The sequence below is a fragment of the Mauremys mutica genome, chromosome 8 (genome assembly GCF_020497125.1).
Source record: "Mauremys mutica isolate MM-2020 ecotype Southern chromosome 8, ASM2049712v1, whole genome shotgun sequence".
Lineage (NCBI taxonomy): Eukaryota > Metazoa > Chordata > Testudines > Geoemydidae > Mauremys > Mauremys mutica.
In genome coordinates this window covers 5,087,763-5,104,474 of record NC_059079.1, presented here as the reverse complement: position 1 = coordinate 5,104,474, position 16,712 = coordinate 5,087,763, and the positions used below count along the sequence as shown (strand labels likewise).

At 57.3% G+C, this 16,712-nt stretch overlaps 1 protein-coding gene across 1 annotated transcript; it reads right to left on the bottom strand.

Moving 5' to 3' along the window:
- Positions 1-2,870: 2,870 nt before the first annotated feature.
- On the bottom strand, positions 2,871-16,712 carry LURAP1 (leucine rich adaptor protein 1). Its single transcript, XM_045027607.1, has 2 exons — positions 16,518-16,712; positions 2,871-4,875 (listed from the first exon to the last, which is right to left on the bottom strand). The coding sequence occupies exons 1-2, from the start codon at positions 16,710-16,712 to the stop codon at positions 4,156-4,158; spliced, it is 915 nt and encodes a 304-aa protein (XP_044883542.1). The 3' UTR covers positions 2,871-4,155.

Sequence of the window (16,712 nt, the reverse complement as noted above, 5' to 3'; positions counted from 1 at the left end):
CCTGCTCCAGGAGCGCATCCTGACCTGTGTTTCCTCCCTCCCCCGGGGGACCAGCTAGCTACCCATCCGGCAGAGCAGAGTTGCCCGTGTGCTGACATGCAACATGACAAAGGAAGGGTTAGTTGGCACAACATCGATAAATAACGCAGGGTGCCCCCTTCCCCGGCAACGGGCAGCCACTGCTTAGCTGGGAAATGAAGGGAGCGGTGTGTACACCTTTGTGGATGGCAGCAAACCAGGAGAGGCTGGGAAGGGCAGAAAGAGGCATCAGCCTCTCGGGATGGTTCATTATGGAGTCAGCCTTTTCTCTGCCACAGCGCTGGGCCCATGCGTGCGAGGCAGAAGACTTCAGGACTGCAGGGTTTTGTCACGGTGGTTTCCCGAGACCAAGGCGGGCTTTTGGTCGCCCATCCCTCTCCCGTCAATTTCAGTTTTGTTCTCCTTTTGGCCAGTCAAGGTACGATCCAGGAAATAAGCGAGATGCGGATCAGCTGCACGGGGAAGATGCATTTTTTTAAACCACACACAAAAAAAACCCCAAACCACCACAAGTGAAAGTCAGGGCTCGGTAGAGAATGAACGTTACGAGCGATAGCGAAGGCGCAGCCGCTAAATCCTGCAGAGCTCAGTGGAAGAAGAGTGAGAATTCCCAGTCATCAGGTGGTGCCATCCCAGGCTGAGCACCTTAGGAACCTGGCAGTCCGGGTGCAATATGGGCACTGCCTCTTTATCTGCTTCTGGGGTACGAGAACAGCAGGCAGCCATTGCTCGCATAGATTCATGGGCGGAGCATAAGCAGGTCCCAAGTGTATTCATCAACCCCCCCACCTTTACCTGGGCCAAGGAAGGGAAAATGCTACGGCGGAACCCGCTTCTGCTTTTGCTCCAGGTGCTGAAATTTACACTGCTGGGATTCCCCTGCCCCTTACGCTTGCAGGGGGAACTGAGAGCCATTGAACCAAACTGTCAACCCTGTATATAATGGAAACCACTTCAAACCAGTTCCAGCACACCTGTGTTTACACTGACTCCTGTGGAAGTGCTCTGGATTTGCAGCAGCATCAGGGAAAGGGAATGAGGCCTGCAGGGTTCTTCTGGACTGCGATTCAGACCTCTGGGATGACCCTCCCAAGCCAAGCCACGCTCAGCACAGAAAGAGAAGGACAAAGAGCGGGTACACCTGGGCAGAGGATCTTCCTGCCTCGCTGATTGGTGTGGTGTTCGGTGCCAGTCCGCACCAGAGGGGAGCTGCAACGGTTGGGTTGGGCTTGAAAGAGTCACAAAGAGAGACCTATGGGGGATTAGACGGCTCCTGTCTCCTTTAAACTATCACCCCCTTTGCCTCACAGGCCCTCAACTCCGGGTTCTCCACCCTGGGTTATGGTTGGGGCAGGTTTGCAGCTCAAGATGGAATGGAAAGCTGTAGCCGGCCAATGGCCAGGCTTAACTTCTACCCAGCATGGAGAGGCGTTTGGAAGTGTAAAGAGAACTGGTTTAAAATGCAGTTCCGATGGAAAGTGCCCACATAAAAAATGGCGCGAGGGAGCTCCTTGAATGGCTTCAGATTCCCCCTGGTTGATTTTAATGACAACAACGTTTGAATCACTTTTCTGCTTTCAGCCCTGGAATAAACCCAACCTGGCTCGGGAAGAACGGGCTGGATTCCATTCTGGCTCATGCATCATCTCGCTAAGGTCCAGCTGCACCGTCTTTACCTCCAGGTGTGCCAGGGGAAACATCTTAACTGCACCTGCTTACGTCTGCAGTACAACTCGGCTGAGCCAGACAGACTGGAGGGGAGGGGAAGCTGGACTTACAGATCCCCGGGCAAGGTTGGGGGCTGGGCAGTTATAAATTTGATCTGACCCAATACGCACCAGGGGGGATTCTGTGCTCTGCCACTCCTGATCATAGAATCTCAGGGCTGGAAGGATCTCAGGAGGTATCTAGTCCAACCCCCTGCTCAAAGCAGGACCAGTTCCCAACTAAATCATCCCAGCCAGGGCTGTGTCAAGCCTGACCTTAAAAACCTCTAAGGAAGGAGATTCCACCACCTCCCTAGGGAACCCATTCCAGTTCTTCACCACCCTACTAGTGAAAAAGTTTTTCCTATTATCCAACCTAAACCTCCCCCACTCCAACTTGAGACCATTACTCCTTGTTCTGTCAACTGGTACCACTGAGAACAGTCTAGATCCATCCTCTTTGGAACCCCCTTTCAAGTAGTTGAAAGCAGCTATCAAATCCCCCCTCATTCTTCTCTTCTGCAGACTAAACAATCCCAGTTCCCTCAGCCTCTCCTCATAAGTCATGTGCTCTAGCCCCCTAATCATTTTTATTGCCCTCTGCTGGACTCTTTCCAATTTTTCCACATCCTTCATGTAGTGTGGGGCCCAAAACTGGACACAGTACTCCAGATGAGGCCTCACCAATGTCGAATAGAGGGGAATGATCACGTCCCTCGATCTGCTGGCAATGCCCCTACTTATACGGCCCAAAATGCCATTAGCCTTCTTGGCAACAAGGGCACACTGCTGACTCATATCCAGCTTCTCGTCCACTGTAACCCCTAGGTCCTTTTCTGCAGAACTGCTGCCCAGCCATTCGGTCCCTAGTCTGTAACAGTGAATGGGATTCTTCCGTCCTAAGTGCAGGACTCTGCACTTGTCCTTGCTGAACCTCCTCAAGTTTCTTTTGGCCCAGTCCTCTAATTTGTCTAGGTCCCTCTGTATCCTATCCCTACCCTCCAGCATGGCTTCCACTCCTCCCAGTTTAGTGTCATCTCCTCGTAGGTCATGTGCCCCAGCCCTCCAATCATTTGCGTTGCCCTCCGCTGGACTCTCTCCAATTTGTCCACATCCTTTCTATAGAGGAGGGCCCAAAACTGGATGCAATACTGCAGACGTGGCCTCACCAGTGCTGAATAGAGGGGAATAATCACGTCCCTCGATCTGCTGGCAATGCTCCTACTAATGCAGCCCAATATGCCGGGCTGCATTAGTATCCTGGGCTGATCTAGGGCCCGTATAACATAGGCAGCCCTGGCGGCCTGTCTGAGTTACAGCAGCCTCCCCAGCTCCCCATGGCCTGCAGCATTGCCTACAATCCACCCCCAAACTCCACTCTGAGCCCCACTCCCAGCATGCCCCTGCTCCAGGCTCGCAGCAGCATCCTCAGAGGGAAGCCCTACGCTTGTTCCCCACAGTGCCTGCTCCTGGGGCAATCCCCACCCGGCTGCAACTGGGGCTTTTGGGGGCCCTGTAGGCCACCCCAGCCCCCGCGCCTGGTTTGGGGGTGAGGATAGGAGTGGGGTGGGGCAGCAGGCGCAGAAAAGAAAAGCGTAGAGGCTCTAGAAACAAGCTGGGTGCTTTGGTGAAAAAGGGGCTCGCTCTCTACAACCACTCCGCTGTCCTGGCCCGATCCTCCTGTGAGGTCATGCCCAGCCCGTGACATCCCAGCCCCGGCCGTGGCAAAGGCGGCGATGCCCCAAGTGCTAACATGTCCTGCTCCAACAGGCTCTGTTCGGTCGGGCCTCCGCGCTCCCCGGGCCGGGTCTCCACCTGCCTCCTGTGCGGCACTACTGGCATGTCAATAAACACCCACTCTAGCGAGGCAGGTAGCGTATCGGCCCCATTTTGCAGAAGGGTAAACTGAGGCACAGCAAAGTTAAGGGGCTAAGCCGGGAATAGACCCATGCTCTAATCACTCCACCACCCTCCCCTCCTGGAGCCGAGGGTGACGGCTGACTGCAGGATCGACCCAGCGGAGAAGTGCTCTCTATCCTGCGCTAGCATCTGCACTAATAAAAGGGGGGTGAGCCCAAAGTGCCTTTATGGGAGCTGCAGCCTTGCTCCTCCGGTTACCTCCCTAGTGTGATCACCTCTCTTCGAGGCCTCGCTATTCAGGAGAAGTCCAGCTTCCTGCTGCGCAGCGCCACTGTCTGGCATCGCACAGGTCCCACGCCGACCCCGAGGGAAACGGGACGTTGCAAAGGGGGCGACGTGGAGCGTTCCGCAGGCTGTTCCCACTGAAGCTCGTGGGGAATTTCAAGGAAGCCCAATGCAGCCAGTTTGGTCTCCCGCTCCATACGCCGAGTGCTCATCTGGGCGGGCGCGGGGGATTCCATGCAGCCCCTCGCCAGCCAGGTTCCAGGGGCTACAAAAACGTCACGTCGTCCTGCGACTGCACCCAGCGCCAGTGGGCGTCGTACTCCAGGTGGAGTTTGCCGTTGAGCTTGCAGGGCTCAACGTCGACCTGGCCGTTCCTCCAGGCCGTCCGGGCCGGGCTGCCCCTGCTCAGCCTCTCCCCCTGGGCCTCTTGACTGGCTTCCAGAGCAGGAGCCTGTCTGCCCAAGAAGCCGTTGGCCACCTGGGGCTGCGTCGCTGCTCTGGCTGGGTCCCTGGCGCTCTGCTCCTGGGCAGGCCGGGCCGAGGAACGGTCCATCCGGAGCCACTCCTGCTCCGCTTTGCGGTTGTCCTGCGGGCTGCCTGGCTGACTGGGCAAGCCCCTGTGTGGGTCGCTCCTGGACCAGTCCTGCTCCAGCCTGGCCGGTGGGATGCCCGGCCTGCCCGGCGTGGAGGACAGGACGGGCTCCGTGGCACCGTGGCTGTACTCGTCCATCTCGTCAGCCAGCGTGTCCAGGTAGCTGCCGACGGAGATGCTGTCCAGCTTCTCAGCGGGGTCCTGCAGGCTGGTGCAGCTGCCCCGGCGCGAGGTCTCCTGGCTCTCCACCAGGCTGTACTGGCTGCTGGCCAAGCTGCTGCAGTGGCTGGTCAGGGTCCCCTTCTCCTCCAGGAGCCACTTCACGGCCTCGATGCCCTCGTTCACCACCACCAGCTGCTGCAGGATCTGGACGTCAATGGCTCGCAGGTAGGCCTGGGTGGGGAGACCAAGGGCACACGGGTCAGCCTATTCCCCGGCGTCTCCCCGAGGGCGCTCGCCAAGAGACCCACCCCCCACACGCTGGAATTACAGCAAAGCATGACAGGCCTCAGGGTGCTAGGCTGGGATGTGCCCCAGGCAGAGAACAGAAGAGACAGAGGTGCCACCAAAGCCTCCAGTGGAGGGAATGGATTGACAACGTGCCAGCCTCGTGGGGGCCCACAAAGCCCCCTCCTGCTCCTCTGCTACCGTCCACTGGGCCCTCTCCTCCTCTTGCTCACCTCGGCGTGAGCCGGGGCTACGTGGCCGTCCAGACAGGGTGAGCACGAGGAGGGGCGGCCCTCACACCGACCCCGTGTCGAGGGCATCCTCCGTGCCGTGCAAGGCACAAGGACACTCCCTGCCCCTGAGAGCTTACCGACAGAGACGGCCCACCGAAAGCCACTTAGTCCTGCTGTGCCTCAGTTTCCCATCTCTACAAAGGGGATAACAGCATGGCCCTACCTCACAGGGCTGTTGGTGAGGGGGAGACAATTACGTCATAGGCTGGGAGGCACTCAGATATGACGGGGATGGGAGCCATAGCTACACAGAGCCGCTAAAGCTATCTCCGCCCACAGGCAATTCGGCTGCTCCATCCCCAGCAGAGCTGGCAGGACAGCACGGAGACAGGCCCAGCCTGTTGGAACTGGCAACCCCCCAGAAGCCTTGCCAGCCCCCTCAGGATCCTACAAATCACCACCTCCTCCGCCCTCCCTGGCAGTGGTGGCTGCGTGAGCCCCACCTGGACAAGTGCAGTCTGCTTTGACACTGGAGGGGTCTCCCTGAAAGAGGGGGCTGGGAAGGGGAGTGCTGGAGTGGTTCTTGTCACACCCCAGAGCAGAACTTAGAGCAGCTCAAAGGCTGCTCTAACCTACCCTGGAGGATCTGAGGACACTGGAGGCGCAAGGGGATCATAGAGCCACCCTCCCCTTGTTGTTCCTACCCTTAGGGTGGGGATGGGGTAACAGACAACTGGGCCTTTGGAGGTACTTTTGGGTGGGGGCTCGGAGATTAACCAAGGAAGGGCTTTTAGCACTGGCCTGGGCCTAGTGAGCTCAAGCCCTTTATCCCACAATCCCAAAGGGCAGCCGCACCCTGCGGCCTCCTGCTCCTCGAATCGCCACCCCTGGGGCCAAATTCGGCTCTGTGACACTGGCGTAACTGCACCAGGAGGAGTCACTCCAGATTTACCCTGGTGGGACTGAGGCATATAACTCCGCTCGGACACGCTAGGCTCCTGCCTCCCTGAACCACTCATGACAGCCCACATCTCAACTGGGAGAGGGGCGAGGCGTTACGGGCCGGGGGAAGATGCAGCTTGGCGGCCCTGTGGGAGGGAGGGGAGCGTGGGCTCTCCCCAGGCGGGTACAGACCAGAAAGTCACTGCACGGATGGTCAGAGTTACGAGAGGGGAGCCGGGCGGCGAGGCGGCCTGGCAGGAGTGACAGATAAATAGCTGCGTGCAGTGGTGCTGGGGGGAGGGGGGACTGTTTGCCTCCCACCCCCACCCAGATCTGGATCTGCCCCAGTGGCCCCAAACGTCCCCGTTTGTCTGACGCTGCCCTGGGCCGGATTGGCTTTAAGGAGATGCACAGGCTGGAGGGGCGCTCGGAGGCTGGCGCGGGAGCTAGATGGGCAGAGTCAGATGGGCGGAGGACAATTGCACACGGAACCCGCTGCAGCTTTGAGGCCCGTGGCTTGATTCCCCCGCTGCTCTGAGCGCGGGACACGTCCAGCAGATTGACTGGGAACACTGGCCCAGCCCAAACTCCTCTTTGGCAGGGGGGAGGCCCCTTCCACCGTTTCTTTGGTCAGCAGCCTGGGTGAAAGCACCACCCCCCTCCACGGGGCCGGCTAGCCCGGGCGCAGCGTGTGGTGTGTGGACAAGAGGGGGTTAATCCTCGGGCGAAGACAAGCCCCGTCAAGTTCCCGTGCTTGGGCGATCGGAGACCCCAGTCCCCTAGCAGTGTTGGGGGGGGAGCTCCTCACTGAAGCGCACTGGGATCACACGCACACCCCAGGCACCATCCCTCCGTGCCCAGGCCCTGGCACGATGGCACCGTGCTGCCTAGCCCCTGCCCCCGCCAGCTTATTAGCCTTATTTACCTCCTGTCCTCACCCGCCGCAGGAGGGAGCGACGCTTTGGTCACTTCCATGGGCTTGGCTGGTGCAACTAGGCTGTAACGTGACACCAGGAAAAGCTTCCTCCAAGCAGCAGGTGGGGGGCATGGGCACGCGTGGTTGTCCCTACCGCCCCCTGCTGGAGGGGACAGCCCTGCTGTGTGTGTGGGGGGGGGTGTCTGTCTATCTGTCCCTACCACCCCCTGCTGGAGGGGACAGCCCTGCTCTGTGTGTGTGGGGGGGGGGGTGTCTGTCTATCTGTCCCTACCGCCCCCTGCTGGAGGGGACAGCCCTGCTGTGTGTGTGGGGGGGGTGTCTATCTGTCCCTACCGCCCCCTGCTGGAGGGGACAGCCCTGCTGTGTGTGGGGGGGGGGCGCGTGTCTATCTGTCCCTACCGCCCCCTGCTGGAGGGGACAGCCCTGCTGTGTGTGGGGGGGGGGGATTGTCTGTCTATCTGTCCCTACCGCCCCCTGCTGGATGGGAGGGGGTAATGTCTGTCTGTCCATACCTACTCCCCCGCCCCCAAGGGGATAGCCCTGCTCTGTGTGTTTGGGGGAAGGGGGGTGTCTGTCCATCCCTCCCCCTACCGCCCCCTGCTGGAGGGGACAGCTCTGGTCTGGTGGGGGGAAGGGGAGAATGACATTTTAACTAGCTCCTTAAACTTCCACCAGCGTAGGGGAGGGAGGCTTGGGGAGGGGGGAGCAGAGGACGTGACAAGGGGGCGAGGCGGGGGCTGGGGGGGCACACGCCCTGCTATTTGAACCCGCCTGCTTTGAATTGCTGAGTCGGGCCAGTGGAGGGCTGAGGCCAGGCCCGCTGCAGTATCATCAACGGGTGCTGAGACATCTGGTTCGCTAACAGAAATCCCGTCCTGCCAAGACATTCCCTGCCAAACGCGGCCCTGCTTCCCCAGCGTGGGCCGGAAACCCGCAGCCGGGCAAGGGGAGGGGGTCACAGCAGAGCTGGACGAGGTCTGCGGCAGGGGAGGGCCGATTTAGGAGGCCTGCTTGGAAGATCAAAGCAGGCTGGGTGCGGCCGAGCACGGAGCCAAGCTGGACACGTCCCGGAGGGGCGAGTGCCACGGCAGGAGAGGAAGTGTAGCTAAGGACGAAATCTGGCATGGGCACACATCCCCCCACTGTGACCTAGCACCCCCAAAGCAGTGCCGCTCAGCCTCTATCATTGTGTGGCCCCATATGTTACATGGGCTGCAGGTTGAGAACCACAGCAAAGCCCCCCGCAGTCCCCTATGCCCAGCACCCCCTGCCCAGAGACCCCTCCGCAGCGCGGGGCCAGGAGCAGAGGCCTGGGCGTGGGGCCTGGCAGCCAGACCCCAAATCCCACCACGCAGGGCCAGGCAGCCTAAAACCTGGGGGAACTGTAGCACCCCCACAAACCCCTACTACCCACTGCCCCCACCCCCTCACTGCCCAGAGCATCCCCCCTCCCCACAAACCCACTCTCCCGCCCCCTAACCCCCGCTGCACTCACCCGCCCCCTGCTGGCAGGCGCGCTCCAGCAGGCTGCCAGACACTGGCGCCGGCTTCCAGACCACAGTGGCAAATTTTGAATATTTTTTTTAGCACACAGCTGGGCAACAGCTGTGCGCTAATCGGGCCACCTACGGCCCCAGGCTGAGAACCGCGGCCCAAAAGGGACGGGCAGTAACCTCACCACGGGGACTAAAACTCCCCTCTCCCCTGCTGCCTACCACAAGCTAGACCACGGTGAGGCGAGCGGTGTGCTGGACTGCAGCTAGCCATCATTTCCCTGTCTCCGGGTCCTTCCCACATCTACCCGCATTCACCTGGTGGCTCTCGGCGTCTCCTTAGATTGTAAGGTCCTTGGGGCAGGGTCCGGCTCCTTGGCAGCAGCCCGGACAGCCCAGGCACGATAATGATCGTCGGAGCGTTTGGAACTAGGCCGCTCAGGGATTTGGTGAACCATCTGGAAGGGCCAATCCTGCGCTGGGGCCGGGCGGATGAGCTAATGCAGGGCTTCCCAAATGCGGCCGTGCACTGGCACAAGATGCTCTGTTCCCTTTCAAAGGGCATGTGGGGCCTGGGGCCAGCTAACCCCGTTCCACGGCACGGCCCATTTAAGGACACGGGTGCTCAAGGGAGCAGCAGACGAGATGGGGAATGGGCCAGGTGTTAATCTGGGAGCTGCGTCTGGAACAGGACAAAACCCAGCAGTTTGTCCTCCTGGGAGGCCCCTGAGAGTGCACCTCGGGGTGCAGGACAATGGGCTCAGGGGAGCGCTGGGCTGGAGAAGCCTGTCTGCATCACTACAAAGCAGGGCCGGGGAATCCCTTGGCCAAGAGGAAGGAGTTGTGAGCCCAGGGCAGGAGACCTGGGGGAAAGCCATTCCCGAGCGGCCAGGGGCAGCGGTGGGACTGCTAGGGCTCCCTGGCTCCGAGGGAACCCAGAACCTACAGCCTTGGAATGAGGGCGAATTGGAGCTGAAGCTGCCCCCTTCTAACCTAAACTCCCCACCTCTCAACCCCTTCCCTCAGCCCTCCTGGCCCCATTGCACAACACACACACACCCCTCTGCTCTCCAGCCAGACCCAGCCCTCATTAGATCAGGGGGAGAGGAAATGGTTTTCCCCAATCACAATACTTTTGGGACTTCAAAAAACTTCCCCGTTCTCCATCGGCACAAACCGGAGCCCCCCACCCCAAACAGCCAGACTCCAGGGAAATCACCGGGGTGTGCGAGACCTGGATCGGGCTATTGGCGATTCCAGGGTAGGCCTCTCTCATTCTCGCCTGTCAAAGCCCTTCCACTTGGTAAGTATAAATATTCACTGTGCAGGGTCTTGAACCTGGCTCGCCCACATCCCAGCTGACTGCGCTGGCTAGCAGGCTAGGGTGGGGGTTTGACCGAAACTCCACCCTGGCCCCAAGGACTCTCTCTCACTGCAAGGTTCCACGAAACCGGCGCATTCCTGCAAGAAGTTTTGGTTTTGACAAATCCAAAAAGAGTGGGGTGAAAAAATTCCCAACTCGCCCTAAGCCTCACGTCCTCCCACCCTCCCGCCTGCCCCTGCCCACCTCGCTTCTCTTCTCAGGTCCCCCAGCTCCATCTCCACCAGCCCCCTTCAAAACATACCGAGCTGGGAGGCCCTACAGAAGGGACCCCTATGGAGCCCTAAAAGAAACAGGCACTAGAAGGAGACGTTTGCACGCTGCCCTTCAGCCTCCATTATTTCAGAAGGTGGGACGTGAGCCAATCCAGTTTGGGAACTGCTGACCTAATGCATCTTTTCCCCCCCTCTCTGGGCACATCTACCCCGCAAAGACAAATCCCACGGCACCGCGGCTCAGACTCAGGCTCAGGGGGCTCCAGAACTAAAAACTGCCGTGTAGACGTACCGGCTTAGGCCGGAGCCTGGGCTCCAAGACCCCTTCCAGGTTCCAGAGCCCAGGCCGGGATGGCTACACTGCTATTTTTAGCCCGGTAGCTCACGGCCTGCAACTGACCTGTGCTCTGAGACTTGGCACTACAGCGGATTTCCTATCCAGTGTAGACGTACCCGCTGACTCCACGTTTACCATCCTCCTCCCCCGCTCGTTCCTCACTGCCTCCCCACAAGAGCGGCCCAAGACTCATGCCCACACCTGGGAGCATAACCCCTGCCCACAAGCCAACTGTGGTCGCATCCTGGTGACAGAGTGACCCCCGTCTCCGGCTGCTGAGCGTAGCCACATGGCTGCTACCCTACCCATGGCAACCTCGGCTCCGGTAAGAGGAGAATGGGGGGGCGAGGGGAATCCGGTCGGAAACATCCAGCTCGAGTTTCCTTTGAGCACTCAGTACGACTGGCCTGGGGCTGCATGTTCCGAGCTGTGATGGAGGAGGGGGCGGAATGACTTATCAGTGAGCCTGACAGACCTCAGCAAGGGGAAGTAACAGATGGAGGAATCGGGGGAAAGGAAACATTGTCCAGGAAGTGTTCACAGGCCTCAGGAAAACACAGAACAAATGGCTTCGCCGCAGGTCGCCAGCACATTGCACACGACGCCTGTTTTCTTTAAAAGATTCACCGCAGGTGTTCTTCAAAGAGCCGCTGCTGCCATACAGCAGAATTTCCAAAATGCGGGGTGAATGGGGGGGCTAGCAGAGGCGGGGAGGGGCACAGCTGCACCCCTTTACTGTTCCCCAGAGTCTCAGCTGGTACTTGAAACGCAAAGTTTCTAGTGGTGAAGCCCACTCTGCCAATGTGAGCCGAGCGTAACCGCTGCAGTGATGTTTGCAGATAGCCAGACACACTGGCTCCCTGAGGTGTGAACTGCACCCCGTGCTGGTCGTTTACATGTCAACATTGCTAACGATTTCTCCGCTCATCAGGGCATGCGAGGAAGGGTCAGATGCTGCAGATCTACACACCAATCTTTCCCGAAGTGGAGGAGTGCGGTGGCAGGGTTAGGGACTAAATGAATCCCTGTCTTAGAACTTGCCTCTCCAGTTTTGGTTCCAGTTTGGACCAAGCACCAGATTCGATACAGTTTGGATGAAGAGACAGCTGGGATTTTTAGCTTGAACGGGTGCCAGGTGCTAGTTGATCTGCCAAGTGCCCAGCATTCGGGAATCCAAGCCCAACAGGCCAGATCTCTTTGCCGTAGGTTGCGAACACGAGCATGTTGATTCTTCGGCCCCGCCCCTGAATCTTCACCCTAATCCCTCCTTGGCCCAGCTTTGGTCTCTAACAACCAAGAGAAGCAAAACAGCTCCCATGGGGTTATTTCTAAGTGTGGCAGAATGCTTCTGAGCATCAGCTGCCAGGTAGCAGTAGCTCCTTTGATGAATTCCCAGAGGGGAGGGTGATTAATCTATTGATGTTTTCATCTGTGGTTTTGCTGTCACATGATCCACACAGTGAAGAAATCAAACTAAACAGATTAAAGAGCTTGGGAAAACTGAGTGTGCATAGAGCCCATGTACAGAGTGGATCTCAGCAGATTTAAAAGAAGGGAGTTGACCCGTATATGGATCTGGACAACAGCCACAGTTATATCAGGCAGAATAAAAAATTACAAGAGTCAAGGTAGGCTATAAACCAATTCCCTGCTTTACTCCAGATTCATTTCCTCTCCCTGTGTCTCAATACCCTACCTGTAAAATGGGTATAACAATTGCTCCACCTCACAGGGGGGCTGTGAGGCTCGGTATGATTCTAGACCTAGATCCTGCAGCAACAGGGAGCTAGGGAAGTACCAGAGGTAGCCAGAATCCCACTATGTTTATGCATGAGAAAAAGGAAATGAAACTAACTGGAAATGAAATGTGAAACTGACCAGTTGGTAAACAGCAGCAATGGTGAAAAATAGGTTTTTAAATAGGTCTCCATTCTCACGTTCCAAGGCGCCATCAGCAACACAGATGAGGAAATTGGTTTGTAAACATAGCAGGGCTTTTGTTGATGGTGCCTCTTTAAGAGGAAACAGTGGTTTGAAGTAAGCTCAGCTGGCTTTCCCTGCGGTTGGAGGTACTTTGTCAGTATCACCAGCCAGGCCCCCTCTGTCAGTGGCAGGGAAAGGACGCTAAACGGGCATGCGTTTTCAGCAGAAGGCTAAAACCTGTTCAGAGCAGATGCAAAGCAACCAGGACGTGAAGCCAGTCAAATATAACCAAGGCGTGAAAGGTGAAAATATGCAGGTGTTCCCATAGTGCTTAAGATCCCTCGTCTTGCACCAAGATCCTATTGTGATAGGCACTGTGCAGACCCAGAGGTGTCCCTGCCCTGCCGGTGACCCTCAATCACCAGGGCGGCAGGATAGGTCAGTCCATGCAGCACATTCAGTGCTTGGGCTCTCTACCAGCAAGGATGTTTAAATGGTACCACAATTCCCATTACATCCTACCAAGACAACAAGGGCTCTCCACTGCTAAACACGCTGACACAACTGCCCCCCCCCAAGTCCCCTCAATCTTCCTACCCCATTTCGAACTCCCCGCTTTGGTTTGCAACTTTAACAAGAAGTGGAGAGCGGCGCTGATGGAGGGTGGCGGATTCTTCACAGCATAAAGGCAAGGCTAAATGTATTGACTCAGAGTCCCTGCTCTATTAAAGCGACAGCACGCCTGTCCACTCAAACATGGCACGGGACAGAGAATCAATCAAGATACAACAAACAGAGCCTAAGCATCCCTTGGTACAGCAGGGATGAATTTGGCCCTCTACATAAAAATCATCCCACGTTACTAATACCACTTTAGATTTTTAAAGCTGAAAGGAGATTGTAAATTTTCCACCGGGGGTTTCTTTTTAGGTCTCGTGCTAGCACAGGATTGAGGAGTTTGGGTTGGAGGCCATTTGGGGAGAATGTTTAATACTGATCATTCGCGCTTGGGCCATATTGGATCCAAATCCCAAGTTTCCCCAGAGATCAATGAAGGGGAGAGGTTTCAAATTCAGGTTTCCAGTTCAAGTTCGCATCTGCTAATATACTAGACAGACAGCTGTTATCGCAAGGCACTTTCAGAAACCTGGGGCCATAAAACTCCCCTCACATGCAGCTGCTTCTGGGGTGGAGAGCGGCAGCCAGACATCTTCCAACACGAGTATTTCTCCCAGGCAGCACATCTGAATCCCAGGGTTAGTACTTTGGAAGGGATGCTGGATGCTGCAGGAAGTGGCTGTGGTAGTGACTCTTTTCCTTCTATGCGACTGCTGAGCCGATGCCCTTGCACAGTGGTGGGGGTCAGTGCATTGTCAGAAGTAGCGTCTTTCCGATGAGATCCTAACCCAGGGGTAGGCAACCTATGGCACGCGTGGCAAAGGAGGCATCCGAGCTGATTTTCAGTGCCACTCACACTGCCCAGTCCTGGCCACCAGTCCGGGGGGCTCTGCGTTTTAATTTCATTTTAAATGAAGCTTCTTAAACATTTTAAAAACCTTATTTACTTTACATACAATAGTTTAGTTCTATATTATAGACTTATAGAAAGAGACCTTCTAAAAACATTAAAATGTATTACTGGCACACGAAACCTTAAATCAGAGTGAATAAATGAAGACTCGGCACAGCACTTCTGAAAGGTTGCTGACCCCTGTCCTAACCCCTTGTAATCATTAAAGAACTTCCACTAGAGTAAGGGGGTTGGAAATTGGCCAGTTCACAGCACCCAAAGTGGATCATTCACCCTCCCCCTCTCTAACCTCCCCCCTCCGTTTCGACTGACTGCAGTAACCACTCTCCGTCTCCTAAGTCATCCTGTAGCGATGCTGTGAGTCAGCCACCAGCTGCTGCATGCCAGCTGTTTCCTTACTGCCTTTTGCAAGCCTTAGGATTCCGTGCTCAGGACACAGCTGACGATGCGGGAGGTAGAACAGATGCCAGCTCCCCCTTCCCAGGGCTAAGTAGGGTGAGAACATCTATCAACAGCGAAAAACAGCGACTCAAAAAAGCAGCCGATATGTGGAAGGAGAAAGGTTATTTCCGCTAGCCCCCTTCTCTGTCCCTAATGACATTTTAAAGATGATTCAGTCTTGACTGTTCTTTTGGGAAGAAAAACCTGCGTACCAAATTTCGGCTGGATAATAATATTTTGCTCTTCTATGCCCTCTTCTCTTCGAGGATCTCAAAGCACTTTACACTCATGAGCCAAAAGTAGCCCCGCCCACACCCACTATGAGGTAGGGGCATGTGACTACATCCACATTATAGCAGGGGAAACTGAGTCACGGGCAAGGTGAGAGACTTGTGCCTGAAAAATTAGCAAGTAGCAAAGCTGACAACAGAGCCCACAAATCCTCTGCTTTAACATGAGCCACAGGTCAGAGTTGCAGGTGGAGAAACTGAGGCACAGAAAGAGATGAGGTGACTTGTCCAAGAAATTCAGTGGAAGAGCCAGGAAAAGAATCCAGGTCTCCTGAATCCCAGGTCTCCTGAATCCCAGCCCTGTGGTTTATCCACAAGACTTTCCTCCTTCCCGGAGGATACGTTTTTAAATGGCCATGGTTAGACAGACAGACAAGGAGAGCAGTAATATCTATCATACGTCTGATGAAGTGGGTATTCATCCACGAAAACTCATGCTCCAATACGTCTGTTAGTCTATAAGGTGCCACAGGACTCTCTGTCACTTTTTACAGATCCAGGCTAACACGGCTACACCTCTGATAATATCTATCTGGAGGCCCCTTTAAAACGTTTTGCTCTTGCAGCCACTCTCCCCAGCCCAATTAAAGTGTTCAGTTACCAACGTACCGATCAAATCAAATGCCATATAATAAGCTGCTGCTGTGTGCTGATCCCCTTACGAAAGGCAGCTCCTACCCGTGCTCACGTCAGTGGCTCAGCTAATCAGAGCAGTTGGTGTTTCCATCCAAACGCCAGAAGGCACTAGTCTGGCTTGGGAGGGGGGCCCGATCCTGAGAGGTGCTGAGCGCCAACAGAAATCGAGAGCGCTCAGCTCCGGTCAGGATCAGGCCCTGAGACACAACGGTCATGTGTGACCAGCACAGGCTGGGTAACAACACCCGACCTCCTTCTGCCTTTCTGGGCCTGCAACTAAGCCAAGAGCTGAGAATTGCACCCGGGAGTTGGGAACTCCGGCCTGGGTCTGGCATCTCCTCTAACAGCCCCAGGGTCCGAGCTTAGAACCAGGTTAGCTCCCACCCTAACAGACCTTCCCATGTCTAGAGAGAAGGGCCCAGGCACCCCGGTGATGGGCACAGTAGAATATCAGTGACACACACACACACCCCGAGGGTAGAGAGTGGGATTATTGTCCCCAAACTTCCCATGGGGCAGAAAAGAGGGGAGGGTATTGCTCCAAGGGGCTGAGAGGCAGAAGAGGAGTGGGGGTGGAATAAGGGGAGAAGGAGTCTGTGGCCCCAGGGGGGGAGATGGGAGGGGAAATGGGAAGGAAGGTTGGCACCCCAGGGGATGGGGGGAGATGAGGGACAGGCAGGGGGGGCTGAGGGGCTGTGGCCCCCCAGGGGGCAGGAGGAGGGAATGGGGAAGGAGATTGGGGCCCCAGGGGTTGGGGGGGGGGGAAGAGATGGGGCCGGGGCGGAGTTGGGGGCTGTGGCCCCCCAGGGGGCAGGAGGAGGGAATGGGGAAGGAGACTGGGGCCCCAGGGGTTGGGGGGGGGAAGAGATGGGGCAGGGGAGGAGTTGGGGGCTGTGCCCCCCCAGGGGGCAGGAGGAGGGAATGGGGAAGGAGACTGGGGCCCCAGGGGTTGGGGGGGGGGAAGAGATGGGGCAGGGGAGGAGTTGGGGGCTGTGGCCCCCCAGGGGGCAGGAGGAGGGAATGGGGAAGGAGACTGGGGCCCCAGGGGTTGGGGGGGGAAGAGATGGGGCAGGGGAGGAGTTGGGGGCTGTGGCCCCCCAGGGGGCAGGAGGAGGGAATGGGGAAGGAGACTGGGGCCCCAGGGGTTGGGGGGGAAGAGATGGGGCAGGGGAGGAGTTGGGGGCTGTGGAAGGCCAGGCAGGACGGGGGGGGGGGCCAGTCACACTCACCAGTTCCAGCTTCAGCGCCTTGATCTTCCCGGCCAGCCCCCGGCGCTGCCCCCGGGCCGGGCTCTCCCGGAGCAGCGCGGCGGCCGGGTCCTCCCGCAGCCAGCGCACCAGCCCCTCGGGGGGCCGCCGCCCCACCTTGCTCTCCAGCTCCCTCAGGTCGGGGGGCAGCGGCTCGCCGCAGTCCGGCCCCTCCAT

Bases quoted from the DNA above. Each gene is read 5' to 3' on its own strand.
- LURAP1 (XM_045027607.1), bottom strand. From the start codon at position 16,712: ATGGAGGGGCCGGACTGCGGCGAGCCGCTGCCCCCCGACCTGAGGGAG. The intron at 4,876-16,517 runs GTGAGTGTGACT...CTCCCCACCCAG, and splicing joins AGGCGCTGAAGCTGGAACTG to GCCTACCTGCGAGCCATTGA.